Source organism: Rhinolophus sinicus, linkage group LG07 (genome assembly GCF_036562045.2).
Source record: "Rhinolophus sinicus isolate RSC01 linkage group LG07, ASM3656204v1, whole genome shotgun sequence".
Classification (NCBI taxonomy): domain Eukaryota; kingdom Metazoa; phylum Chordata; class Mammalia; order Chiroptera; family Rhinolophidae; genus Rhinolophus; species Rhinolophus sinicus.
Genome location: NC_133757.1, coordinates 22,111,407 through 22,138,143, shown reverse-complemented (window position 1 = coordinate 22,138,143; position 26,737 = coordinate 22,111,407). Strand labels below are relative to the sequence as shown.

Sequence of the window (26,737 nt, the reverse complement as noted above, 5' to 3'; positions counted from 1 at the left end):
GATCCTGATCTGAGAGAAAAATAATTCAGCCTTTCACTATCAAATATGATGTTAGCTGTAGGTTTTTTGTAGATGCCCTTTAACAGATTGAGGAAGTTCCTATCCCTAGTTTGATTGTTTTTGTCATGAAAAAACATTGTATTTTGCTAAATGCTTGTGTCTATTGAGATGATCATGTGTTGTTGTTTTTACCTTTATTTTATTGATATACCGTGTTTCCCTGAAAATAAAACCTAGCTGGACCATCAGCTCTAATGCGTTTTTTGGAGCAAAAATTAATATAAGACCCGGTCTTATTTTACTATAATATAATACTGGGTCTTATATAAGAGTCTCATTAATTTTTGCTCCAAAAGACGCATTAGAGCTGATTGTCCTGCTAGGTCTTATTTTTGGGGAAACATGGTAGTAGATTATATTGATTTTCTTATGTTACACCAACCTTGCATTTCTGGGTGAAATCCCACTTGGTCATAGTGTATAACCTTTTTTATATGTCGCTGTGTTCAGTTTGCCTGTATTTTGTTGAGGATTTTTGTGTCTGTGTGCATCAGGTGTATTGGTCTATAGTTTTCTTGTGGTGCCTTTGTCAGGTCTTGGTATCAGGGTAATATTGGCTTCATAGAATTAATTGGGAAGTGTTACCTCTTTTATTTGTTTATTTAAAAGTTTGTGAAGAATTGATATTAATTCTTCTCTAAATGTTTGGTAGAATTTGCCAGTGAAACCATCTGGGCTTGGACTTTTTGTTGTGGAGGAAGGTTTTAATCACTACTTCAGTCTTTTTATTTGTTGCATTGTTTCTAACTTGTAGGCAATGCAAGCTGCTTGTAGACATACACTTCTATAAAAGGAGAGGGGATCAGCAGGAGTTTGGAAATTTGAGGGTTTCTAGTTAGCTCTGCCTGGAGCCATGCCCTTGCTCCACTTTACTATTCCGCGTCTCTTAGAGGAAGAAATTTTTCCTCTCCCTCCTGAATGAATGCTTTTGAGGTTAGAACCAATAACCCAAGCCTGTCTCTTGGACAAAAAAAGTGGTTGTGTAACTTCACCTGACACAGGAGGGAGTTAGTATTCAGACCAAAACACGTCAGAGCAGAAGCTTTCTCAGACCTCCGTGGGAGCCTTCAGGCTGGTGTGTGTGTGTGTGTGTTCTGCCTTGCCTCAAATATTGATAAAAAGTGAAGGGACCTCAGCTGTTGAGATTCCCAGATCATATGTGATAGACCACAGTGAACTACCACACAGCCATTTAAAGAATGAGGTAGCTTTCTGTGTGCTGAAAGCTAGTGAGATGATTCCAAGATACATAATTAAGTGAATTATGCAAAATGGTGTGCTGCCATATGTATTAGAAGAAAAAACTAGAGAACCTATAGATGCATACAGGCTGGTAAGTGCAGCGTACCTTTCAAAGGACACCCTGAGCGCTCAGGGTGGTGGAAGACTTCATCCCATGTGGGTGGTTCTTTCCTTGTGGTTCTGCTTCTTAAACACTTTTTTTAAAAGTAATAGGCCTGTGTGAAGTTCAGTGGTGAGGTTATGAGGTGGCTGTGTTTGCACATGTTTGTCTTAGGCAGCCTGGGCACAATGTGTGTCCTCATGGAAACAGCCACCCCTCCAGGCTCTATGTCTCTGCCAAGGTGTGTGAGGCACAATTCAGACCTCCATTTACTTCACACCTCCTGTGTTCCTCCCTGAGGAACTGTTCCCTCAGTCTATCTAGCTGGAGGAACCTGCTGACAGATCTCCAAGGCCCTCCAAGGTTAGGTGTTCCCTTTTGAGCACAGTTTCAGCAACATCACAAATCCTGGTCTGTTTTTCCAAGGTGAAAGGCTTTCACTGCCCTCCAGTCTCCCTGTGGACTTCTGTTCAGGTGGCCCCACAGTAAATCACTTTATTCTTTCTTGGTAGACCCAGTCATGGCTGCCCTACCCCCACCCCCCAAATAAGTGAAGGTGCAGGGGAATTGGAGCCGATGCCAGAAGGCTTTGGACTTGCTGGGCCAAGTGAGCATGCGTACAAGCAGCCTGTCCTTTTCTACGAAGGCTGGCAGAACTGACCAGCAGGAATATGTCTGGTTTGCTCCATCCGTGTGAATGCTTCACCTCCTTCACAGGGGCTACCTTGGAAGGCTGGGGAGACTCCCAGCCTGGGCTTATCAGATCCCAGGTTGGGTTCCAGGCCTGGATGCAGGGCCTCACACACTGAGGATCCGCCTGTCTCTCCCACAGAGAACACGTTCTGCAGCGGGGACCATGTGTCTTGGCACAGCCCTTTGGATAACAGTGAGTCAAGAATTCAGCACATGCTGCTGACAGAGGACCCGCAGATGCAACCCGTGCAGACACCCTTTGGGGTAGTTACCTTCCTCCAGGTGAGGCACAGGTTGGACATGGGCTTGAGCCTTCCCTGTGGGAAAAGTTCTGGGAGGGCTGGAGGGCTTGGGTAGTGGGAGTGAAGGGAACGGGAGGTTCCCTTGGTCTTCTCCTATTTTCTGTTCCCTCTGATGGTTTGTCAGGTCGATTCAGGTGGTCTGATGTAACCTGCTGAGATAGGAGAAGGAGGAAGGGGCAGGAGCCATTTGGGTAGGAGAGAATGGTTATAGCTGAGGAGGGTATTTCCGTGAAATAGTTAAGACCCAGGCAGCCCCAGGTGCAGGAGCTCCCAGCAGGAAGGCAGCTTTGGGCTGGACTTGCCGCCACCCAGAAGGGATGTGCATCCACCCCAGCTGCAGGGGCCTTCCTTGGCATAACGATGTAAAGGTTCAGTTGTTTCCCTTGAGATTTACTCAAAGGCTCAGCCCCTGATAAGGAAGGGAGCTTCTTTGCCAGCTGCTGGGGCCTCTGGTCGTCGTTCCGAGCTTGAAGGGTCTCAGAATCACCTCTGTTCACGGTCCCCGTGATCCTAGACTGGGCAAGAATGTCCCCCTGGACCTTCCCTGTTTCTAGGGCCATAGACTAAGGACCCATCCTGAATTGGCAGGGCCTGATTTTCCCCTCCATGGTCTAGGGCTAGACTTGGTGTCAACAGATACCTGACCTATCACAGCAGAGTGAAAATCAGGCCTCAGTGCCCCCATATGTGGACCCATCCATACCTTGGCCAGGCAACTGTTCCCTCCTAAAGGAACCACCCCATTTTGGATGCACCGGCCCCTGAGCACACACCCTGCCTGTGGTCTTATCACTTGAGGTGACACTTACAGAGCCTCAGTGAGTGGGAGGAATGGCTGTTAACGTGAATGGCGTCTTGTCCCTGGGTCTCAGATTGTTGGTGTCTGCACTGAGGAGCTCCATGCAGCCCAGCAGTGGAACGGGCAGGGCATCCTGGAGCTGCTGCGGACGGTGCCCATGTGAGTACACTCCCTCCCTACGAGGTAGGCGCCTGGCTTCCCAGGCCTCGGAGCTGGGAGTCCCTCCTTGCCCCACACGTGGGCTTTCCTTTACCATGCTGTTCAGGCACTGGTTTTCACATCGGGGCTTCCTGATGACTCACTCCCTCATGGCCCCCTTTGCCTCACCACTCCCCTGTGTTCTACGCTCAGCCCAGCCCCTCAGTTACCATCTGGTTCCCTTTCTTTGTCCACAGCGCTGGCGGCCCCTGGCTGATAACAGACATGCGGAGGGGAGAGACCATATTTGAAATCGATCCACACCTGCAAGTATGTCTTGAGTGAGGAAAACCTTTCTAGCACACTGTGCCTAGGCTTCTTCCAAATAGCACTGGCTTTCATCCTGGGAAAACGGAGGAGCTTTATCTGTGAGTGAATAGAAATTTGGCATGATTTGGAACTTGTACCCTGAATTTCTGCAGAGCGCATAAGGGAGCAGAGATTTCAGGCTAGGAAACCTGCTCTCAGACACATGTATTTTTACATTTAAAAGGATAATTTTATTGTACGAAAATCATACACAAATCATATACCAATAAACCTGACTTAAAAAAATAAGATCACCAGCAACTAAGGAAAATCAATATAGTGGATGTTGTTTGCCTAGTATTCACCTTCCCACCTCCCCCTTCTTAAAAGAACACAGACTTTCTTTCAAGGAGCCATCCCACCGTGGCCACCATCACCTCGTAACAGACAGAATAGCTGATACTGACCCCACAGCCCAAATGCAAGGGGTGCTGTGATTGGTCAAATGACCCCATCCTCTTTTAATTACATTTTCATCTTGGGCAGTCAGACAACTTTCCCTGGGTAGGTTGGCATTCCTTGATGCACAAAGGAAGTCTTCATACATACAGGCCTGCAGTTGTCCACTCAACGTAGCCCACCTGTATATAGTTTCAGTGTCGCCTTTGGTTTTTAAGAGAAGCACTCTTTTTGCATGCAGATGAATTTTGAAAGCTACACAGAGTATAACTTCCTTTCTTACGGGCTCCTTATGAAGCAGGAGCAGCCGACAGCTAATAATGTGCCTGGTCTGTGTCTGCCTCCTTCTTCCCCCTGCCAGTTGCAGGTCATTGCCATCTCTGAACCTTTTATGCCTCTTTAAAATCTGGTAGGCCACAGGCAGCTGCCAGGAATTCCATGTCCTCTAGGAGGGACAAGAGGTGGCAGGGGAGAGGTAGCAAGTGCACACATAGCCAACAGTCCCTGGGTTCTCTATTACAGACCTATGAGTTCTTGGGCAGAAATCCTACTGATTCACAGATGATGCTCCTCTATTTTCCTAGCACCATTAACACTGAAGTTTTCAAATTGCTGCCAAGATCCTCTGTTATCTCTACTTTAAACTTGGTTTCCTTGTAGCTTCTGCTTATGCAAGAACCAGGAACCATGAAGGCTGTTTCCCTAAGCCCTTGTTCTATAGCCACACTGGGATCCAGCTTGGGACACTGGGCTGTTGTTTGGCTCCTGTCATAAGTGCCAAGAGCTAAGAAAGAACCTGGTCCTTTGAACTAGCAGAGTAAGCAATCTGTCCTTTCTCTGCGTGCCAGGACTAGTTCTCTTCCTAGTCTTTAGGCTCCCCTGAGACCAGCCCGCAGGACCAAGAGCACCTAGTGGTCTTTAAAAGCAAGCAGGCGGACCTTGGTGAGAAAGTCCAGCCTTCTTTCCTGGTGGCTCTGTGCGCCAAGTGGGGGCTCCTCTGTGCTCACTTATGCCAGTCTGGGGCCTGCTTGCAGGTCGTTCATTTTAGAGCTGGCTCCTGGTCCTTTGCTCCAAGCTCTACCACTAGCTAACTGTGTGCCTAAACAAGCCCTTTAACTTCTCTGGGTCTTAACTTTTGTTTGTTTGTTTGTTTGTTTGTTTACTTATAAAGTAAGTGGTCTCCGCTAGTTGAGCCAAGAGGTGTCCTCAGCTCTTTGCTTCAGTGAGGGGACCTCAGGATGGCCAGTGGAGAGGGAAAAGCTCAGACTCTACCTTGAGCAAACTCCTGCCTGGAGCGCAGAGCTGCTCCCTGTCATCAGCCTCTCCCTGTCACTCCTCAGAGTCCCAGTTTTGCCCAGGCTAATGGCAGCACTGGAAAGGAGGAGCGTGTGATTGATGAGACGGAGGCATCCAGGGCAGGGCCTGGTCTCAGGAAATAAGGACCTTATGTAAGCTTACCTTGTGCTTCCCCAGATAGGCTCCCTGGCCGACCAGCAGGCCCGTTTGGTGCCTGTAGAGGCATGGAGAGAAGGGCAGGCAGACAGGCAGGTGCGGACTCTTCCTGAGGTGCTCACTTAGCAGCTTTATTTGACCCACATGTGAGTGCATGTGAGCAAGGTTGCTAGAGCCTTCCAGATGACCTTGAATCCAAAGCCCAACATTACAGAAACCACAGGGATATTTGGGTATAACTCTTTCTTGAGACCATTTGGTGAGGCCGTTTGGAGAGTGTTTGGACTCAACAGTGCCAAGGCCTGCACGAAAGCAGGGCCTCTGGTGGGGTCTGCAGATGCTCAGTGCCCTCCAGGCCCCCATTTCATTCCAAGAAATGGAGAAGCAACTCCATCCAGAGCCCTTTGCCAAACAAGTTAGCAAAGCAGGAAGTCCTGCCCTTGGGCTCTCTGGTGGTGTTCACTGTGTGACTACACCCCCTGCTGTTAGAAGAAGAAACTGCAGACGCGGAGCCAAGGGAGAGGTTGGTCTGAGTCCTGGCCTCTCCCACCTGTGGCAGGCTTCCATCCTGTCCTCTGTAGCAGCGATGGGGGTGGGGGTAGTGGGGAGGGCTTCTTCCTGGATGAGGAGAGGAGAGGAAGGATTGTGTCTTTCCTCAGGGAAGTAGCTCCTGACTCTGCCCCATCAGCTACACAGGCAGGATGGGGTGGGTGGAGTCAAGGCTCCACAACAGGTGTAAAGGTCATTTTACTGGAAGGTTGATGATAGAGGAGAAGCTTCTCTTGGGATTTTCATTCTTCCTGGCTTGCCCTAATCCCTGGTTACCCTGGAGGAGTCCAGTGGCAGGCAGAGACGGTCATGCGTCAGTAACCAGGGCAGAACAAGATCAGAGACCCTGCTCGTCTAGCACTTGTCCCGTGCTCAGCACCTACAAGGGCTTAGTAAATACTGCAAAGGTGGTGGTGACCTAAGGCCACCGGTTCACTGAAGAAACTCTGGCTCTTTGGTTGTTTCCAAGCAGGAGAGAGTTGACAAAGGCATCGAGACGGACGGCTCCAATCTAAGCGGCGTCAGCGCCAAGTGTGCCTGGGATGACCTGAGCCGGCCCCCTGAGGACGACGAGGACAGCCGGAGCATCTGCATTGGCACACAGCCCCGGAGGCTCTCTGGCAAAGGTAGGAACGTCCCTCGGCCTTCCCCCCCTTCTCTCTCCCCAGGCCTGGTTTTCAGTCTCTATAAGATGAGTCTCTAATATAAACAGCCCATTCAATAGCTTCTTTCCTGACAGTATTTAAACAGCATGTGAAGTCTTCCAGCAGGGTGGAATTAAGGGAGCTTTATTGGCCCATTTCTCCTGTGTTTCCTGTGTGTATTTCAAATGCACCACCAGCAGCGACCATTATGTTTTAGATTTACCCCTTGCATTCTGAGGTCATGGAGGTGAGTGGAAGCCAGAGAACAGTTACAGGAAAAGGCCACAGTCCACCCAAGTGAATAAGCGTCGGCCACCCACGGGATTGACACAAGGTCCAGCTCTGGCCCGGAAGCCATGCCAGACCCGAGGGTCATTCTGGCCTCAGGCCCTCCCAGGCCTTAGAGGGGAGGGGCCCGAGTGTGAGGCCAGCTTGCCAACTTCCCCACCTCACTGTCCTGAGGATATAGTCGAAGGGGCTGTGGGCAGAGGACCCTGTCCCCACTGCATTCTGGGAGGGGCCTTGGAGAAGGAGGATCTGGCTCTCCTGTTGGAAGCTCACCATGTTGGTCTTGGCTATAGAAACAGTTGTGGTTTTTAGCAAAGGGCGTCCATAACTAACTTCAAAAGAAAGGCAGCCATTTACATATATATATGTTTACAGCTTCTTTTTCTACTTCCTTTCTCTATTCTTCCATCTTATTTTTTGAAGAATAAGATACCTTCAGTTCTAAATAAAATCCCTGCATATGTGGTAGCACGCATACAAGGTTTTCTATTTCCGTAAGGGACAGCTTAAAACCTTAGCACAAATGTCTGACCCCTTTCTTTTCTTCCTGCTTGTTCTAATGGTGTTCCAAACCCATGAGAGGTTCCGAGGTAACGTATACAGTTATTGGAATCATTCTGTTGCTTTTGACAAAAGAGGTGATTTAAGGAGGGATTCATAGTCTTGTCTAAAATGTCACCATTATTAGATTTTTTTTTTAAATTATAAAAGTAATCCATGCTACTATCAGTCAAACAGAAAAGTTAATAATCACCTCCATCATCCACTCTAAGCCTACCCTTTGAGCAACCAATGTTCATGTATTTGCTTTTTTGTATGAGTTTGTAGTTTGCAGAGGTAAGTCTTAGACTCAAATCTCAATATAGGGGACCAGACTTATAGGTTTCACCCAAAGACCAGCAAAGCACCTTGCAAAGAACTAATCCCACCAGGAGATTCCTCTCTCATCTCCTGGCCCCTGGCAGCCCCATGGAGAGGCATGGTACCCTGGGCCAATGTGGGGAGATAACCTCAGTGTCCCACTGACCCGGCCCACGGGGAGGGAGTGGCACGGCCAGACACCCGCTGACCACCCACAGCCCAGAAACTTGTGTAAGAGACACCTGCCCATTCATGGCAGGGCACTTGCCACCCTTCCTGGCATTTCAGTGGGCAGAATCCCTCGGGGGTCTCGAGCAACGGCAAAGGCCTGGGCAGTCACTTGCTGGAACTCTGTTACGGTTAAAGCTGGGGGCTGTAAGGCAGGGAAGGAAAGAACAGTGGAGCAGAGCCCTGTCTTGGAGGGTGTCCTTCCGAAGTCAGAGGCCACCCCTTATCTTCTACAGGAATGGCACTCTTCAGACCCAAAGTTTCTTGAGGCCGTGGTGCCTTATTTGCCCTGTGTCCCCACACTGCACTCACTCAGATCTCACAGCTGATGCCTGGAACAGGCTCAGGAGGCCTTCATGGGGTTGTTTCTCCAGCACATGTCCAGAGCCAGGTCCCGGGGACAGGGTTGGGGGATGCTGGGAGCCCAAAGGGCCACCAGGCAACTTGGTGTTGTTACAGACACGGAGCAGATCCGGGAGACCCTGAGGAGAGGACTTGAGATCAACAGCAAACCTGTCCTTCCGCCAATCAACCCACAGCGGCAGAATGGCCTCACCCATGACCGGGCCCCGTAAGTTCCCCACCACAGAGCGTTAGTGCAGCTTTCTGACAACAGTGTCCCAGGGCTGGAACAAGGGGGCAGCTTTGTCCTGAAGGGCCTGCATGAGAGAGAACAAAGCTGATAGCCCTTGCTGGAGGGGCCCAGGGTCTGGGGCACACAGATCTGTGGGTCATAGGAAAGGGCCTCAGAGGGGACCCAGCAGAGCAGGAATATAAACATTAGTAAATATTTACATGGGCTGTGTGAGTGGACGGGAGGCCAGGTTGGGGCAAAATTTGACTTGGGGCCTCCCAGCTTTGTGGGAGGCCATTGTGCTGAGCACGGCTCCCCTCCTTATCTCGGCCTCGGCCAGAGTTGCCCTTCCTTCCTTCCTGGAGCCTGGTCTCCGGCTGATAGCTGCAACTCCAGGGGCCTCCCTGTCTGGCCAGCCCCATACTGGACGTCTGCACCGAGGCCCTTCTTCCTGCCTCCTTTCCATGGGGCCCAGGGCAGGGAAGGGAAGTCCTTTGCAGGCCTCTGCTGCCTGTCCAGGGGCCCCTATAGCCCTTGGGAGAGACTGTGGCCACCCCAGAGGTCAGATCCGCTTCCTGCTGACCTCTCTTCCTCTGATAGGGGACAAATGGTGGGCAGGGCTGGCGCTGGGCACCCCCCTCTGCTCTTAGACCCAGGGCAGCTCTGGGGAATAGCTGCTGACGGGATACCTGGGAGCTGGCAGGCCAGAGTAGGGACCTTGCCTGCCAGGGAGGAAGTTGCTGTGCTCTGGGCTAAAAGGGAAGCAGCTTACTCCTGCAAGACCAGGGTGACATATCCTTCTTCTAAAGTCTTTATTACATGCTTAACTGTGTGGCAGGCTCAGGACCCAGGGGTCGATCTGAGGTGTAGGCTCTTTGGAGGGCACATGAGCTTGAAACAGTTTAATTAGTTAATTAATTAATTGGTGTGAATCTGGCTGTGGATGGAATTTGTTGCAAATAGCTACTTCTTTGAATTCTAGCTTCAGATGCTCATCTGAAGCCCCAGAAGTGGTAGTGATTTAATGCAATACAGAAAAGACCAGTCAGCATGACCTGGAGTAGTTAGGGAGGGCTTCTCAGAGGAGGAGGAACATGAGATGGATCTTGAAGGTTCCCTAGAGTTTTAACAAGCAGGGGAGGGAGCTGACAAGGATGGAACAGGGAGACCCGGCTGGTTAAAGTTAAGGCTGTAACTTGGGAGCAGATTATGGAGCAGGGAGAGTTATTCTGGGAACACGGCTGCCCAAGATGGCTCACCTGTTGAGTCTGCCATCCAGAAATCATGAGAGTTGAGCTCCTTGGTAAGAATCAGGAGAAGCCTCTGCTGCCACCTCAGTAGTTTTCGCTGCCAGCCAACTGCCTTGGAGTAGCTGCCGCGAGGTACCGTGGTCTCCCTTGGCAGCAACAGATGGCCAGGTTAGGTCATAGGGCATCTGGAAACTCTCCACCTATGAGTCTGGACCCTGTCCCAGGGCCACATTCCTTTTTGTGCCCTGAGGTTGGCTCCTCCCTCTGGGCCCCATTGGCGTTGGTGATAGGCCAGGAGGTACTTGAAGGCTTAAAGGCTCAAGCATATTGCCGACAACTTGTAGACAATCTTAGTCCAGGTCGTGCTTCCAGCTCTGGAAGGTCATGGTTTCTGGGCAACAGAGACACACGCCACTTACCCCTCTTGTCTATCGGGATAGGCCTGAGCTCTCACTCCCTATCTAGGTCATACTGCCAGCTGCTATGCCCCCAGGCATTGCAAGGGGGCACAAGGCTCTGGATCCCTGGATGCACACAGACAGCCCACACTCAGCTCCTCTTGACTGGGCAGTGGGCTCGGATCTGGTCTGAGGGCTGTCTGTAGACCCAGGCAGAGGCTGCAGCCTCCATCCTTTGGCCTGAGTTGGCTGAGCTACAAAGAGATGGGTGGGAACAGACCAGAGGTGCCAACCCTCTGGGGTGTCTCCCCTCCCTGCAGCTCAAGTACCCAATCAGGTTTCCAAGGTGCTGGAATCTGCACTTCGGAGAGAATCAGATCATCTCCTCTGAGGTTCTCAGTGCTGGTTACTAATTTGTTAGCAATTGGTTGAGAAATGGTTTCTCCTCCTTTGCCAAGAACATTTTCCAACACACCCCTCAAATCTCTCAAGACTCCAGCTCCCTATTATTTCAGGATCGATGACGATGGACTCAGTTCAGATTAGCAAGCACAATTGTAATATCTGTGCTGCCCACTCTGGGACCTGACCCCGTTTCAGACAAACCACATGGATTGCAACTGAGAAAGCCGACCCCAAATGTGCTGGCACCAGTGTTTGCTCCTCTCCCTGTGGGGGAACAACCAGCATGGGCCTTATTGTGTCTGCGTGTCTGCTTTTCCTTTAGTCAGGCTTTCCGGGCTGGGGCGCTCTGATGCACGGGGTTTCATGGGTCTGAATGTGGCCCGAGGAAGCTGCATTTCAGAGGAGTTGATGGAGTCTGGACATTAGCAGCTGGGCTTGAGCCTACTTTGGGAGTCAGGCACTTTCTCTTTTTCACTCCTCAATGGCAGCTTTCACTTAAATAGTACCTACTATGTGCTAAGTAATGTTCCAAGTGCTTTATACTATATGCATTTAATTCATCCTCATAGTCACTCTGTGAAGTAAATAATCTTATAGATGAGGAAACTAAGGTTCAGAGAGGCTAATGAATAATTTGCCCACCGGGTTAGAAAAGGGTGGCGCTTACGGCAATCTATCATCCATTAAGATTGTGTGATCTTCCTTGCCCCGTGATCAGGGACCGCGTGGGACCCCGTGATCAGAGACTGTCTCTGAGGTAGTGATAACCCTCACTGGTGGACCTCCTTTAAGTTGTCAGAGCAAGAATAGAGTCCTCTCATGTGACACCAGGACAAGGCTAATGCCTCACGTTAGAAGCTTACTGGTTGTATTTAATTCTAGAGGGGACATGCTGTCAGCCTCGTGCTTCCAAATCCCAAAGATAACAAGCTGGGTCATAATTGGTTCATTTATACCAGAACTATTTTTTGACACAAAGCTGTGTTTTATTCATGTTCAGAAACAAAACCAACCCTATCACTGGCCCCTCTACCACCTCAGGGCTTGGGGCTTTCTTTCTCTCTCTCTCTCTCTCTCTCTCTCTCTCTCTCTCTCTCTCTCTCTCTCTTCTCTTTCTTTCTTGAGGCCTTACTTCCTGCTTCCCAGAAAGGCAGGCCCCCTCTGGGCAACCTGCTCCTCTCTCACTAGCCCTTGCCAACCCTCCGCCCACCACCTTCCCGGAAGGAGAGTCCTTAGCTCTCTTTGGGGCTTCTTCCAGCATTTCACAACTCTTGCATTCCAGCCGTGAAATTTGTATCTGGTTTTTCCCAAGATGATCAGTTGAAAAAAGCATCCTTGGGCTTGCTGGCGCCTCCCTTCCCACTGCCTGCCCGGGTGAGTTTGGGAAACATGGAAAGTGACTCCTTTGTGCTACTAAGGACAGCCTGGCTTAGGGACCATCCTGCCGACACTTGTAGGGACCTGGGGAAAAAAGCCAATGGCCATCTTCTCTGTCTGAGGTTGCCTGGTTAGACACGGAATATTCTCCGGAGTCTGGCCTTCGCACCCCAGCCTCTCTACAGTGAGTCAGAGGATGTGAGCCGCTGCATCATGTCGGGTGGCTTGCCGTTCTGTAAACTGTTACTCTGATGCTGGAACCTGCAGCAGTGGCCCCACACCTCCTCCTCATCCCTCTGCCAGTGACTCACTGACTGAGGTTGGGGGACATGTAGGGAGCTCTCGGGGGTCGCATACCCTCCCAGAGAGGTCAGAGCTCACACACGTGTGTGCACACGTGTTGGTGGGGAGGGTTCCTGACTGTGGGAGGAGCACTTTGTCACTGAGGCACCTTTAAAAAGCAAACTAACCATCATTGCTGAGCCAAGTTTCTCAGTCTTCTGGAATTGCACCAGCATCTTCTAAGGTTTGTGTGTTTTGTTTTGTTTTCCTTTTTGCCTTAATTTCCTGGCGAATTAAGATTTTGTAGCATGAACTTTCCTGTTGTGACATTCTGAGCTGCACCTTCCTTCCAGTGCACACACATGGACACACATAGATTTCTCTCCATTTTTATGAGTGTCTCTGCTCCCATCTGTTTAGCCTCTTGGGTGGGGTGACGTCACTGCCTCTGTTCCTAGATTGTGAATAGCTTGTGACCTGGCTAGGGAGTCATCCTTTGAAGAAAACTGTATTTTGTTTTGCTCAGCCTTGAGGCCCATGAAGATTACATAGAAGAAAATATCTAGTTTGCATCCAGTGAACTGGGTGAAGGAAGGTGAGTTTCCATCTGGGAAAACAGCCGGGCTGTTGCTGTTGCTGCTTGCATGCAGGCAGTCTTGGGTAACCCTGCTCTAAGGCGTCTGTGGCATCAGTGCAGTGGCCGGCCTGGAGCCTGCATCTGTCGCATTGGCTTCCCTCATGCCTCCCACGCTGGGGAAGTACAGTTCTTTTCACTGGAGAGAAAACCCCGAAAGAAACAGGCCTGCTCTCAGGGCCCCAGCCAGGCCCCAGAGGGCTCATGGCAGGAAGGGGCCAGGCCTCTGTGATCCACATTTGTCGTGCTAAGTGCCTGCCTTTATGTGCCTTTCTCAGAAACACACGTTTGAAAGGGCAGAACAAGGGGCTCCACAGCAAATCCGACTGGGGTGAATTTGTGTTGAACTCCATTCTCTGCTCCACTTCCCCAATGAGAGGAAGCCCTGGCCATTGTTAACACCCCAGCCTCGGAGTTCACAGGCAGTGCATTGAATTCTCCATCCAGACTGCATCCCCTTCCCTAAGTTGCACAATCAGGAGTATTTTTATCACCCATCCTTGATCCCCAATGTCACCCAACACTTCAGCAATGAGTCACTTCTCCAGGGAAGGGAAAAGGAAGGCTTAAAGGTGAGAGTTAGAGAGAGGAAATTACTCAGAGTCTCAGAAAACGGAAAGCAAAGGGCTCTGGCTAGAGGGCTCATTCAGGAAAGCAGGGGTGCTAATCGCCCACCAAAGTCAGAGCACAGGCTGGGGTGGAAGTCTCTGGTGCTCAGAGGACTTAATATTTGGTTAAGGAATCCCCTAATCTTCAGGCAGTTTTCTCACTGTCTTCTTTAGCCACTCTGTCCTCGTAATCCGTCACCACATTCCATCCTTACCATGTTTGCAATGAACATTACTGCTTTTTACCATTTCGTTACGGGTTTACCCATAACCTCTTGAGGCTTTTTACTCCTGGTATTGTCCCTATCAGAGAATGTCTCAGAATGACCTGGTGATACAGTTTTGTGCTTCATGGTAACTGTGGAGGTGAGCTGGTGCCCTCATCCCCACCCACACCCTGTTCCAATCCTGCCCTGAAGGCCGACCTGCAAGTGGTTCTTTCTCTGGAAAGTTCAGAGCTTTCGTCAGCAATCTGAAAGCAAAAGGAATAATCTCCCAGGCTGGAGGCAGAAGCCGGAGGTTGGGCTGGGCTCAGCAGGCCAAACCCACTTTACTTCTGAATAGTTGCCAACCCTGATGCCCTGGTTCCTGCTCCCGGGCGTCCCCAAGGAGAAGGCCCCAAGACATGTGGCCAATGCAGACGTCACCACTGTCACAGGACTGGGATTGTGGCTAAAAGGAGTCTTGGTGGTTCGGCTCCTCTCCTTTCCACATGTGCTGCTGATAGAATATGGCCAATACCCCTAGACTAAGATGGGAAAAGGAAGCCTTTTCAATGTGAAGAGACCAGGGTGGAGCGGAAACATGGATAAGTTTCTGTCTGTAAAGTGTGGGTAGGGTGAACAAGGGCATGTATTGTAAACTATACAGTACTAGAAATCAGGACTACATCTTGACACTGGAAGAAGAGGGTGTTTTAGGGTGTGTAAAAAGTCACCTTATGCAGTTGGAAGTGTAAATATAGAATGTATTGTGTAGACAGGTACTAAAGGAGAAATAAATGGAAAGAATTAGATCAATTCCTGAATTATCGAGGTATGCCTCTAAGCCAGGGTCGTCTAAACTGAGGCCCTCAATCCATTTTTAATTGGCCCGCAGCCAATTCCAAAAATATATTTAGTTTACTTAAATAAACCAGGTGAGGCAATACGTACTTCACCTCTAGTGAGTGGCCTGGTTGTTTGTGTATTTTACTGCATATGGCCCTTGGTGAAAAACGTTGAAAAAAGTTTGGACACCCCTGCTCTAAGCCATCCCTACATAAACCACCCCTCGGTACTCGCAGTGCAGGAGGAATCCTAGACTAGAAAGGTTTCTGTGGCAGAGCAGGCAGTTTTCATTGAGCATTGTCTGTGTTTTGGGCTGCTGTTGTCCCCATTTTACAAATTAGAACGTGGAGGCTTAGCTAGATTATCTAACTTACCTAGGGTCAATAAACTGGGAATAAATGTCAGAGCCAAGATCTGAACCTTGGGTTGCTTGACTCCAGACCCAGGCCTCTTCACCACTGGCTACTGCCTGTAAAAGATAAAAGGATAAAAATAAAAGAGGAATTGGTGCCTGCCAATTCCCAGGAAAAGATATCTGGAAAGAAGACCTTAGAAGTCTACATACCAATGCACAGAGTAAAGCTGGTATTTCAGTTTGCCTGGAAACCCAAGGGGTGGCAGATCAGAGGGTACCATTTGGCTGAGAAAAGCATACTAAAAAATAAAGTAAAATCTGCTAAACGATACGCTCCATCAAAATGAGTGGGGAAGACATATGGAGTGTAGGAATTGGGATCCAACACGAGAAAGAGGAAGAGAAATCACCTGGGTGAAGGTAAAGGATGATCCCATGATGACAGCTGTGCAGCAAGAATGGAAGGCAGCTGATTTGGACTGGAGTAGTTTGGAAGCACCCTCCGAAAAAATGTCTTTAAGAAGATAATATTGATAAATACTTGATATATTTTAATGTCTTGGGATAATCTGTAGACCATTGGTAATTAATTCAGGATTGAATTAGTGATAAACACGTAGAAAATGAAGACAGTTATTAAATCCAAGGACAATTACACCAGAAAGGAAGAGTAATCAGTATACTACATGGCTCAGTTGTAAATAGCTTTGGTATATTATAATAATGTAAACACTTAATACTTATCCAAACAAACTTACAATACACTTATCTTGGGAAGGTGGGAGGGTGGGGTGGCAGAGTGCTGAAAGCTCATCTTCCATAGTGGGAAGTTCATAGGTAAAGCCCGAAAAGGGAATACCCAAGAGAAGAAATAAAGTATATTAGAAATATGGAAGTAAACACCAATAAGAATCAGCTAACAGAGATGAAAATGTTTGTTTCTGAGGAGGGAAAAGTAGGAAGACTGCAGACTATTGTAATGAACAAAAAAAAGTCAAAGAAATGTTACTATAGGAGCTTTTAAAGGTTGCCCTGCCCAGGAAAAGGAAAGGATGACACATTTCCAGGTAAAAATCACAAAATTGGCACAAGGCAAGCCCTGGTCCTATAGAGGAATTTCAGTTTCTCCAGCATCAGGCGAAGAGCTGAAAGTGAGGAGTGTGTAACCACCCAGCAGGCCTCCTGAGAACATCTGTCTTGGGGTAAAGAAAATGATGAGGGACACTCAGCTGTGCATCTAATTCTGACCAGCAAAGAGGCCGGTGGAGTAGAAGTGACAGGACCTTGGCAGAAAGCATTTTGGGCAGAGCTGACTTCAGGAGGGAAAGCCCTGTGCCCTGTCAGAGCAATAGCTGGCCAGTGGTCCCCAGAGGGAGGGTCCCCATAGTCGTTTAGGGGGTTTTGTTGAATGTTAAATGATAAGAGTATTCTGGAAGATTTTGGCTTACACAAAATGAAACCAGTTTGTTTGCCCTCTGAGGTTTTTCTCAGAGTCTTCAAAATGCCAATATTTTATGAGTCCCTAATCTGAGATGCAGCATATTACATCCAGCCCTTGCCACATCTTCTTTTTAGTAGCTTCTTTTAAATTAAAATTCCATCAAATACCCTTTGGGAAGCCCTGCTCTGCCTTCTAGGAAGCAATTGTTTTTAAGAGTTCGGGGGAAAAAATAGATGTGTCTTCATGGCCTTGAAACCCCCGGAAGAAAGACCACTCAAACGGATAGAAGGTTCCTAAGGAGAAATATTGTGGTTACATTTTTAGCTGGTGTCAGGAAGACCTGGGGATTTTGTCTCAGCCCTTTATTTGCTCATTCTGTAACCTTGGGCTATTTAACTCTCTGAGTTTCAGTTCATCAATAAAATGGGAAAAATAATAGGGTTGTAAAAATGAAAGGAATTTAACATAGGAACTGCGCCATGGTTTGCATTCAATAAAAGGTACTTTTTAATATTGTTATTGTGAATAATCTCCTGAAAATTAAAAGGAGGTGTAATACTTCCAGGGACCAATATAGATATGTAGAGAATCAATTACATAACTCAAAAACATTTTTTTAACTTTTATTTATTTAAGTGTGTTTTTCCAGGACCCATCAGCTTCAAATCAAGTAGTTGTTTCACTCTAGTTGTGGAGGGCGCAGCTCACAGTGGCCCATGCAGGGATCGAACCGGCAACCTTGGTGCTACAAGCATCGCTCTCCAACCAACTAAGCTAACTGGCCACCCCATAAGTCAAAATTTTTGAAGAATTTGAACAAAAGCTGGAAGGAGAAGTGTGTTTGTACCAGCACAGACTTTAAGGAACAGGGTCAAAAATTGAAACTCAAGAACTGAGTCTTGCAAAAAAGTGCTATGACCAGCAAAATGGACTTTATTTTTTGTACTTCTGTTTGAAACAAGAAGAAAACCTAGGCCCCATTGTTTGGACAGTAAAGTTAATAGGTGATAGAAAGAAAGCAAAATTTACTCAGATTCTATTATGTTTCCATCTCAAAAAGAATGGTTATCATACCAGGAAGGGTTACACTGCATTGATAAGAGCATTAAAGCCATGATTTCACATCTCCTGGTCCATATGTATTATGCCCTAGAATCCCAGGCAAATGGGCAGATAAGATTCATAAGGTTGATGTTAGAAATCTTTGAGGGAGTGGGAAAGAGGTGTTGGCAGACTGGAAGCACTCAGAAGCTCCAGGATGGAAAAAGCATCTTGACGTCCTAGACAAGAGCTTGGTGTCAACTCTCAGGGAAAATTCTGGACTATATTATTCAGCAAGTAGGCTATGACACTCTTTAAGGGAAACAGTGAACCCCAAGAGTCAGCATGGATTCACTAAGAGTCAGACCTGCCAGACCATCCTCACTGTCTTTTTTAGAAACAAGTTACCTACTTCTACCTGGTAAACAAAGGAAGTCCTGTAGCCCTTACATAGGTGGGGTTCCGTAAGACGATTTGAGAATGTCTTTTAATGTCATTGTTAACTAGACAGAGAAAGGTCCACTGAGCGTCCAGGAGGGTGAGGGGCTTGGTGATGGGATGGTTGGGTTGACTTATAACTGGATGGGTGAGCATACCCAAAGAGTCTGCCTGGCCCTGTCCTGTTCACCGTTGAATCAAAGCCTGGGATGAGAATGTCGATGGCAAGTTTATCAGTTTCGTCAGTGATGTGAAGTCAGAAGGGAATGCCAATATGATGTATGCCAGAGTCAGGTTTCAGAAATACCCGGACTGCTTAAAACACTAGCCAGACAATGCAGAGTTCTGCTTTTAGCTCCAAATAATCCACAGGACCTACGATGGGGGTGAAGCGGTCGAAATGCAGCCCGTGGGAGAAAGCCTGAGGTAGAGTTCGCTGACGGGGAGCACAGTATGAGCTGGTAGTGCGGTGGCAGTTTTAATAGGAATAAAATTTCCCAAACAAGAAAGCTCGTAGTCCCTCTGTGATCTGCACTGGTTAGGCCACATACTGTATTTATTTCCACGTACGACCCTTCACTTCCGGACATGACACTCTGGCTTTACAAGCTAGAGTGAATCCACAGGAGAGTGATGTGGATGGATGGAAGATTTCAGAACCTTGTCGTAAAAATACAGTTGAAAGTTGAGGCCACCAATACTAGAAAAGAGAAATTGTGAGTGGTCTGTGAGAACAGCTTTGGGGATTAGAAACGCTGGCATGGAGGGTGAATTAAACTTCTTCTGGGCAACTTGAGGACCAGTAGATGAGAACTGCATTAAGGCTGATCGGTGCTCTCTAGAAGGAAGACGGCCCTGCCTCTGCCTCCCTCAGCAGAACAAAGGCCTCGAGGGCTTTGTTGATCTGCATAGTTGAGCCTTGCCGGAGCACTGGTGGTTGACCAGGGCCCGCAGCGACTGCTGAGTCAGGGGTCCTTTCAAGCCCCATCTCAGAAGTCCCCTCTCCCAAGTTCAGGCAAGGACCTTTGCTCAGAAGTGGGAACTGACTTGGCAAGAAGCAGTTAGATTATGGGCCCAGGGTAAAGGCAAACGAGTCTGTATTAAGCTATCAGCATTCTTACAGGAGGAGCAGACAGCTCGCCTTCTGTATGCAGCCAGCTAACATCCTGTCAGTGCATTCTAGATATATTTTGAGCACCTGTTACATCCCAGGCGCTGTTAGATGCTTTGCTTGGGTCATTTCATTTAATCCTATAACGAAAGGGTATTCTTATTTATTTCCAAAGCTTAGGGAGAGGTTCAGTCATTGGCTCAAACCAGTGCTGTGAGCCACTCTGCCTCTTGCGGCAATAGCTCATCCTTCATCCCCTGGCCCCTACCCCAGCAGTGGGTGTGGACCATGCCTCCCTGGGAGCCCTTCTCCCTTCCAACCCCGGAAGCTCTGCCTTTTCCTCCACGGGGAGCTCAGGGAGAAAACAGCCCAGCTGAAAAATGAGGCCATGCTGGCGAGCACACTACTTATTTTTTTATGACTAAGATTAAGCTGACAACCATGCAAAACATTGCAAACCTGTGTCAATGCAGATTTAATACCTCACCCAGCCACACAAATAATTCATGCTTCTGCATCGATGTCCAGAAAAAACAAATCAGCAAAAAGCTGGGCTCCTGTGTGTGTGTGTGTGTGTGGTGTGTGGTGTGTGTGTGTGTGTGTGTGTGTGGTGTGTGGTGTGTGTGTGTGTGTGTGTGTGTGTGTGTGTGTGTGTGTGTGTGTGTGTGTGTGTGTGTGTGTGTAGCAGCCGCATTTCCATTGAAGCAGCATGCCGGAAATACCCAAGCTCCAGGACTGCAGATCTAGCATTTTGCCTTTTTTTTTTTCTGTTAAAAGATTAAAGTACATTTTCAAATGATTGAAGGTTGGTGGGAGGTGTAAATGTGGGCACTTGTCACATTAATTCTTCAGATGATTAAGTTCTTTTCCATTTCTTTAAAGCTGTTTGCACTTGGGCTTGATGTCCTTGTCCCGGGTGAGTGTGTTGTAGCAGTTACCAAGGTGACTTTAGCTGACTTTCAACAATTTATTTTTCTCTCCAGCTTGAGATGTCTCTAGTCCTGTGTGCTGTTGATTCTTCTCTCCCAGCCCCCCACCCCCAGCCCCACCTCCCGTTGCTATTCAGCATTTTTGCCCCTGCTGGAAAGGTGGGGATCCTCCTCCCTCTAGCAGGCCCCACAGGCTCAGAGGCCCTGCCTGGCAGCCAGACCTCAGCCCTTTTCCCGTTTGGGAGCATGATGGTGGTATGTCTGTGTGACCATTGTAGGAGCTAGTATGGGCAAGTGATTGTAAGAGTCATACCCTGGCTCTGCCATTTAGACTCTGTGACCTTAGGCTTGTCACCTCACCTCCCTGAGCCTCAGTTTCCTCATCTGTAAAAGAAGGGTTAGCAATAGAATCTCCCCGGGGTGCTTGTTAGCACTAAGGGAGTGAATCTATGGGCTCCTTCCTCTGCAACACAGTCGGCACTCACCCAGGGAAGGCTGCTGCCTTTCCTGAGTTCTGCTCTTGTCTGAGCCCTGAGGGTGCCTGCTGAGAGGTGTTCTGTGTTGCTCTCCTTTCCTGGGACAGGAGGCAGGAGGCCTAGCCGCTGGGTGAAAGGGAGAGACCTGCCCAGAGGTCCCAGTCTGCCACGCTGGCCTGCCACAGACCTGCTCTGTGGCCTTACACACATTGCTGGCTCTCTTTTGTAAGGGAAAGAGGTAGATGAAACACCTTCAGAGTTTCCGTCCAGTGCGGAAATTCTGTGACCCTCTTGACCAGAGCATGTGTCTCAGGTCTTGTGAAAGAGTTTGTCAAAGAAGAAGCTAGAGCAAAGGGCAGTTTCAGAATTGGCTTTGGGAAACCAGAGAAACGGGACGCTTTGGGAAAGAAGAGTCACATATATCTGGGGGTGGACACACCCCGTTGGTGAGAAGGGCCCCCATTACCTCAGGGGCTTTTGTAAGCCGCTGCCTCAGTGGGCCTTGTGTTGTCCAATGTCACCCTCCCTCTGGGATATGCTCTGCCTCTCGGGGTGCCTCATTGGCCACAGGCCCCAGCACTCAGCCCCACAGTGTGTTGAGGAGGTTGGGCCTGCTCCTCCCTGGCTGTCCGCCTGTCAGGCCCAGACATCCTGGGTGGCTTTGGCTGCTCAAATGATAAATAACTAGAGCTTCTCCCCAGGATTTTGATGGACACTGGAGAATTGTTCTGAGATTCACAGCCCAAACCAGGATCCGGCCTTTTGAATGGGATCAGTGGGTAACTCTCATTTCTGGCTGAGGCAGATTTGAGAGGTTGTCAGTGGGGGCAACTGAATTTGAAAGAGCAAATCTTTGATTCCAAAGGGACCCCATGGCCCAGCTGTAGGACAAGCTGTTGGTGGGAAGCAGGACTGGAGGGAGTGTGAGGCAGCAGTGACAGCTCACGGTGGCCAACACCACTGTCAGGAAGACTCTGGTACAGGGCTCCTGGGGCCTGGAAGCCCAGCAAGCCGGTGGCCCCATTGTGCCACCCAGCCAAGCCCATTGGTCTGACTCCTGAGAGCCTGGTTTCTACCCTGCCTCAGGGTTGTATCATTTCCTGGTGAGATGAAGGATGTGTATGTCACTGCAGCTCCTGGCCAGTAACAGGAGTGTGCAAGCTCAGCGTTTGCTGTGATGTCACAGCCTTTGCAGGTCAGCTGGAAGGAAGCCATGTCTCCTGGCACTCTAGCACCCCAACTGTGGAGAACTTGGGGTCTGAGTCTCCAGGGCAGGGGAGAAGGACTCCCGAAAGCTCCTGCTGCTACTCCTTCCGCACGTAAGGAAGAACAAGTCCCTGCGTCATAAATGTTTATGTGGGGTGTTGGCCAGATGTGGGCTTTAGAACCAGCCCCGCCATGCACCACCTCCCAGCTCCACACTCCCTGGCTACGCATCCTGGACAAGTTACTTACCCTCCCGAATCCCCAGTTCCTTATCTGTAAAAGGGATATAATAATATTAGTGCCCACCTCATGGAGGTCTAATGAGGTTGCTTGGCAAGTTCTCAGTGGATGGTTGCTGTTATCATAATCATCAATCACCTTCATTGTCAGTGTTCAGGAGCCCAGCCTGAGAGACTCCCATCTGCCTGCGCCCTGCGCTCTTTACCTTGTGCTAAACCTGTTCCTGTGCTTGCTTCACAGGAGCCGCAAGGACAGCCTGGAAAGTGACAGCTCCACAGCCATTATTCCCCATGAGCTGATCCGCACGCGGCAACTCGAGAGTGTACATCTGAAATTCAACCAGGAGTCAGGAGCCCTCATTCCTCTCTGCCTAAGGTGAGCGCCCATCTTGGCCTCAAGGAGCCACCATGCCTGTGCTTACCATCTCCCCACCCCCCCCACCCCCAGGTGGAGTCAGGGGCCCAGGGAGAGAGGAGAACTAGTCAGGCAGCTCCATGTGGGCCTATGGGGGAGTCTGTGGATGCTGAACCAGCCAGTAGCCCCCACTGTGCTAAAGAACTCTCCTTTGTCGAGAGGAGCATCCCTCCGCCCTGCTCCTTTAGGAAGGTTCAGTGACCTAGGGGGTCTCAGCTGCCCTGCACTCCCCCAAGCCCAGATCAGGGGTGGCAGGGTCCCCATAGCACTAGGGTAGCAGGGCAAGGGCTCCGGTTGGTTGGGCTCTGTTTTCTCCTGCTTACTGCTTTTCCTGTGCAAAACACTCAGTTCTGCAAACCCAGTGGCCAGCCCAGCAGACTCCTTGAGGGACCAGGAAGTCCAGCTGTGTCCCTTCTGCTACTGTCCGCAGTGCCAAAATCCCAGCCCTGTGGCCAGAATTCAGCTCTCTGCTTGGGGATGCTGCACTGGGCTGAGTCTGTTGCAGCTGGCTTCCCCCACAGCCCTCAGGGGTTCCACCCTCATTTTTATTGCAGGGGAGGCAACAAGAATAACTCGAAACTCAGACAACAGTGACAAGGAAGGAAGAGGGTTGCACTGGTTTGGACCCTCCACACTGTCCCTGGAGCCTGGGGAAGGAGCTTGGATGGTGACCAGCCTTGGCCAGCCACCCTGGGTAGCAGAACAAAGATAGCTAGTGGTCAGGATGAATGGTGGCTGGCAAGGCCCCCCCGCGAGGACCCCAGCCATTTCCTCCCCAGTTCCCTCTAAAGGTGTGGGGCCTTTACACTACTGGAAGGGTTAATGTGCGGCAGCCTGAGAAAGCAAAGAGCAGTTCTATTCCTTTGCTGACTGGTGTCTCTGCCCCACTGGTCGCCCCCTGCCTGCCCTTCCCCCAGGTGTGTTTCCAGACTGGGGATTAGCAGTAACTTCTGTGGCTCCCTCCGAGTGACCCCACTTGGCTTCAGCTTTTTTTTTTTTTTTTTTTTAAAGATGTGCTTATGGCCTTGGGGCTAGTCATTTAAATCTTGTGGGAGAGCCAGGAGCAGGTAGAGGATTCTTCCCGGGACACAGGGCTTGTACTGTGAAGGCACTCCACCATCATCCAGGAGCATGGGGAATTAGGAACTCCTTCACTCCCATCCTCCAAACAAAGGGCCATGAACCCCCTCCTCGCTCTGGGCATGACCTTGGGCACATTGCTAACTGCCCTCTTTGGCCTCAGTTTCCTCACCAGGACATGAAAGAGATGGACTCCAGTACCCCTGCAAGCCCTCTGAACACTGACCTAGTGTCTCTGCTAGCTTTGAACCCTTGGGAAGAATGCCAGCAGAGCACTTGTGAGAGGATTCTCTTGGAAGGTGTTGAAATGAACATGTTTGGTTATGGTCCCCTGTTAGTGGACAGGTGGGCAGTCAGGAGGGTGTTTGCCAGGCACCCTTTCCCAGGGAGCATAGCCCCCACAGCCCTGCGCCTCGGCCAGGCCCGCTGCTCACTGTCTCCATGTTCCCACCCCCAGGGGCAGGCTCCTGCATGGACGGCACTTTACATATAAAAGTATCACAGGTGACATGGCCATCACATTCGTCTCCACGGGAGTGGAAGGTGCCTTTGCCACTGAGGAGCACCCTTACGCAGCTCATGGACCCTGGTTACAAGTGAGAAGGCTCTTTTTCTTCTCCCCACTTCCTTTCCATGGCTCTTCCTGCGCCCACTCTCTCTCCTCCCTTGGCGGCTCTTGGTGGCTCCCTTCCTGAGGGCTGGTTCGGAAGCCTTGTGGAGTGTGGCTGCTGCTGCTTATGCCGTCAGCTCCAGGAGCACTTCCTGGACTCTCCTTGTCACTTGAGACACGAGTGATAACTCCAGGCCCTGGCTATTGGTAGTTCTGTTTGCCGTGGAAATCCAGGTTTGAGGGATGTGACACGTTCTGCATCCTGGATAAACCAAGGTATAGGAAACGGAGGATGAGGCAGGGTGGGAGGAAGTGTGGACACCACTATCGAGTGCCTGTATGGAAATCCCACCAGAATTCCTAGAAAGTGGACGTGTGGACCTAGTTCCTCCTTTGCCCTTCTGGCTGGAGCACAGCTTCAGAGCTACTGCCCAGCAGGGTACAGGGCCCTGAGAGCCACAGGCCTCCTTCCAGCCCCCACCCTGCTTCAGGCCTCTCAGGTCCAGCACACTCCCAGATGTATTAGAGGAACAACATCCTTTTTTATTGTTTGTCGGGGGTGCAGGAGGTAGGACACTTTACCTTACCTCTCTCAGGAGAATCAAGAAAGGGGAGCTGACCCTAATCCAAAAGGTGACCTGCCTTGTTTGTGGTGTAGGGATGGGGGGCAGGGAGATGACAGTGGAGGGGAAGAGTCGCGTAGGTTTTGTGGTTTTAACCCAGTCTGGGGGTCTGTGAAGCATACGTATTATTAATGTGGATATGCTTTTTGTCCAGATGTGTGTGCTCGTCTTGCAGCTGACGTTCTCCTCCTTTAGGCCAGTGCCCCCACCACCACCACACCAAATACTAACACTTAATTAAAACAAACAGCAAACAAAGGACACCAACCACACTCCCCAGACTCAGCTGAGGTAGAAATGGAAGCTGGTGCTTTAGGGATATTGTGTTCCATAAATTATCTTGCCTTTTTCCACTGTTGTTATTACATTGTTTCATAACAAAATTACTTTGAACCATAAAGTTATAAATACATTTTAAAAGTCCCTCTTGGTAACATTAGATTTCTGTCCATGTGGTGTTGGTAGTTACTGTAGCAAAAGCTCTGAAGTATAACATTTGAAATTAGCCCAGCGTAAGTGGAAAGGGCCTCCCCACCCCACCCCCAGCAGTGTCCCAGGCTGCCAAGCTGCCTCTGTGGACAGCTGGAAGGGAGCAGGCCTCTTGCCTGGCCAGAGCTGGTAAGGAGAGGGAAGGTGGGGACCCCTCTTGGAAGGGGACCCCAGCCCCTGAGAGTTCACAGGTCATACCCCGTCGATGACAGAACGCTGACAGGTCTTAGCAGAACTCTCCTCAGATAACATTTGTGTGTATTAAAGGTTTGAGCACATTTTCTTGGGAAAGTAGACTGGAGTCTCCCAAAACGCAAGAAGAAATTTCTCCCAGTTACATTTTACATCCTCAACTCTGAACTTGTTTTTGGAGTCCCACTCCCTCTTGGAACATTTTCTAAGAGGGAGGAGGGGGATGGTCAGCATCTCCAATTCTCAGCTTGGGGACCATGGCCACTAGAGGACTTAGCAGATGTCATGTTGCCCCTCAGTCCCCCCAAAGTTCTGGACCCAACCCCAATTCCCAAGCCCCTTACCCCCAGCTTCTGGCGTTCCCCTCCAGCTCCACCCCTCTTCGCCTCCCTGGCAGCCCCTCAGTGTGCTTGAGCACTCAGCACCACTGACTCCCATGCACATGGTCCCCTCCCATGCCCTGTTGCCTGGGGAACCGGGAGCGGTGGGAACCAGCCGCTGGCCTCGGCATGTTTCAATAAAGTTGCTGTGCTGGGAGCTGCTTAATCAAAGGCCTGTGTTATGGGCTCATTAGTGTGGTCCACCACAGAGGCCAACTCACAGGGGAGCTCCCAGGAAGGCTGGCTGGGGCCCCACTCCCCAAGCATGCACCCTCACTCACCAAGGGGTTTCTCAGGCTCTTTCCAAGAAGTCCTGGGAAACCCTCTGCCCTGCCCCCAGCGGAGCCAACACCCACACCAGCCCTCCTGCCCACCCCCAAAGCAGTCAGCATTTTCTGTATCTGCCTGCCAGCCCGCCTTCCCTTTAGGGTCTTGCCCCTGTGGTCACAGGCAGCTCCCTAGCTTGTGGGAACCTGGGCCTGTAATTACTTGTGGGCCCCTAGGTCTTCCTCTAGGGCTGGCTGCCTCCCTGAGAGTCTGCAGGGCCTCCTGGAGGCCTGGAGTTAGGCCCACTCCACTGGGCCAAGAAGGGCACCACGCCCCTCTGCAGGGAGACCCTAACACAGAGACCTGCCCTCACCCCCTGCAGGAATCTCTTGCTCGTGCTTCCAGGATTGGGGGTGTCTCCTTGGCCCCTGTGTGCCCAGGCTTGTTGGGGGCAGAGAAGCAGAAAGGAGCGAATGCAACAGACCCAGGACTTTCAGAGACCCAGACTTCTGTTTTCTTGGCTGCTACTTGAACCTCCCTGTTGGTCCCAGCGGAATTGGGAGGGGCTGGGATGGCTTTCTTGCATCAGCCTTCAACAGCCTTGCAAGCCCTCATTCCCAGCCTTGGCACCTTGTTCTGGCTGCTGGCCCAGGCCTGTTATCTCTTGGGGAAAAGGCATGGCAAAGACATCCCACATGGGGGGAGAGTGACAAAGGAGAGGCTGGGAGAAGAAGGCAGAAGGTG

At 49.9% G+C, this 26,737-nt stretch overlaps 1 protein-coding gene across 4 annotated transcripts in view; it reads left to right on the top strand.

The window, feature by feature from the left end:
- The window catches only part of SUFU (SUFU negative regulator of hedgehog signaling), a 97,407-nt gene that overhangs the window by 59,079 nt on the left and 11,591 nt on the right, over positions 1-26,737 (top strand). Inside the window, exons 4-10 of one of the 4 annotated variants that reach the window (XM_019725011.2) lie at positions 2,235-2,377; positions 3,270-3,355; positions 3,592-3,664; positions 6,573-6,729; positions 8,584-8,695; positions 22,179-22,313; positions 23,890-24,028. In XM_019725011.2, coding sequence (XP_019580570.1) covers positions 2,235-2,377; positions 3,270-3,355; positions 3,592-3,664; positions 6,573-6,729; positions 8,584-8,695; positions 22,179-22,313; positions 23,890-24,028 — 845 coding nt within the window. The other 3 variants (XM_019725012.2, XM_019725013.2, XR_012498445.1) reach the window with 3 other exon arrangements.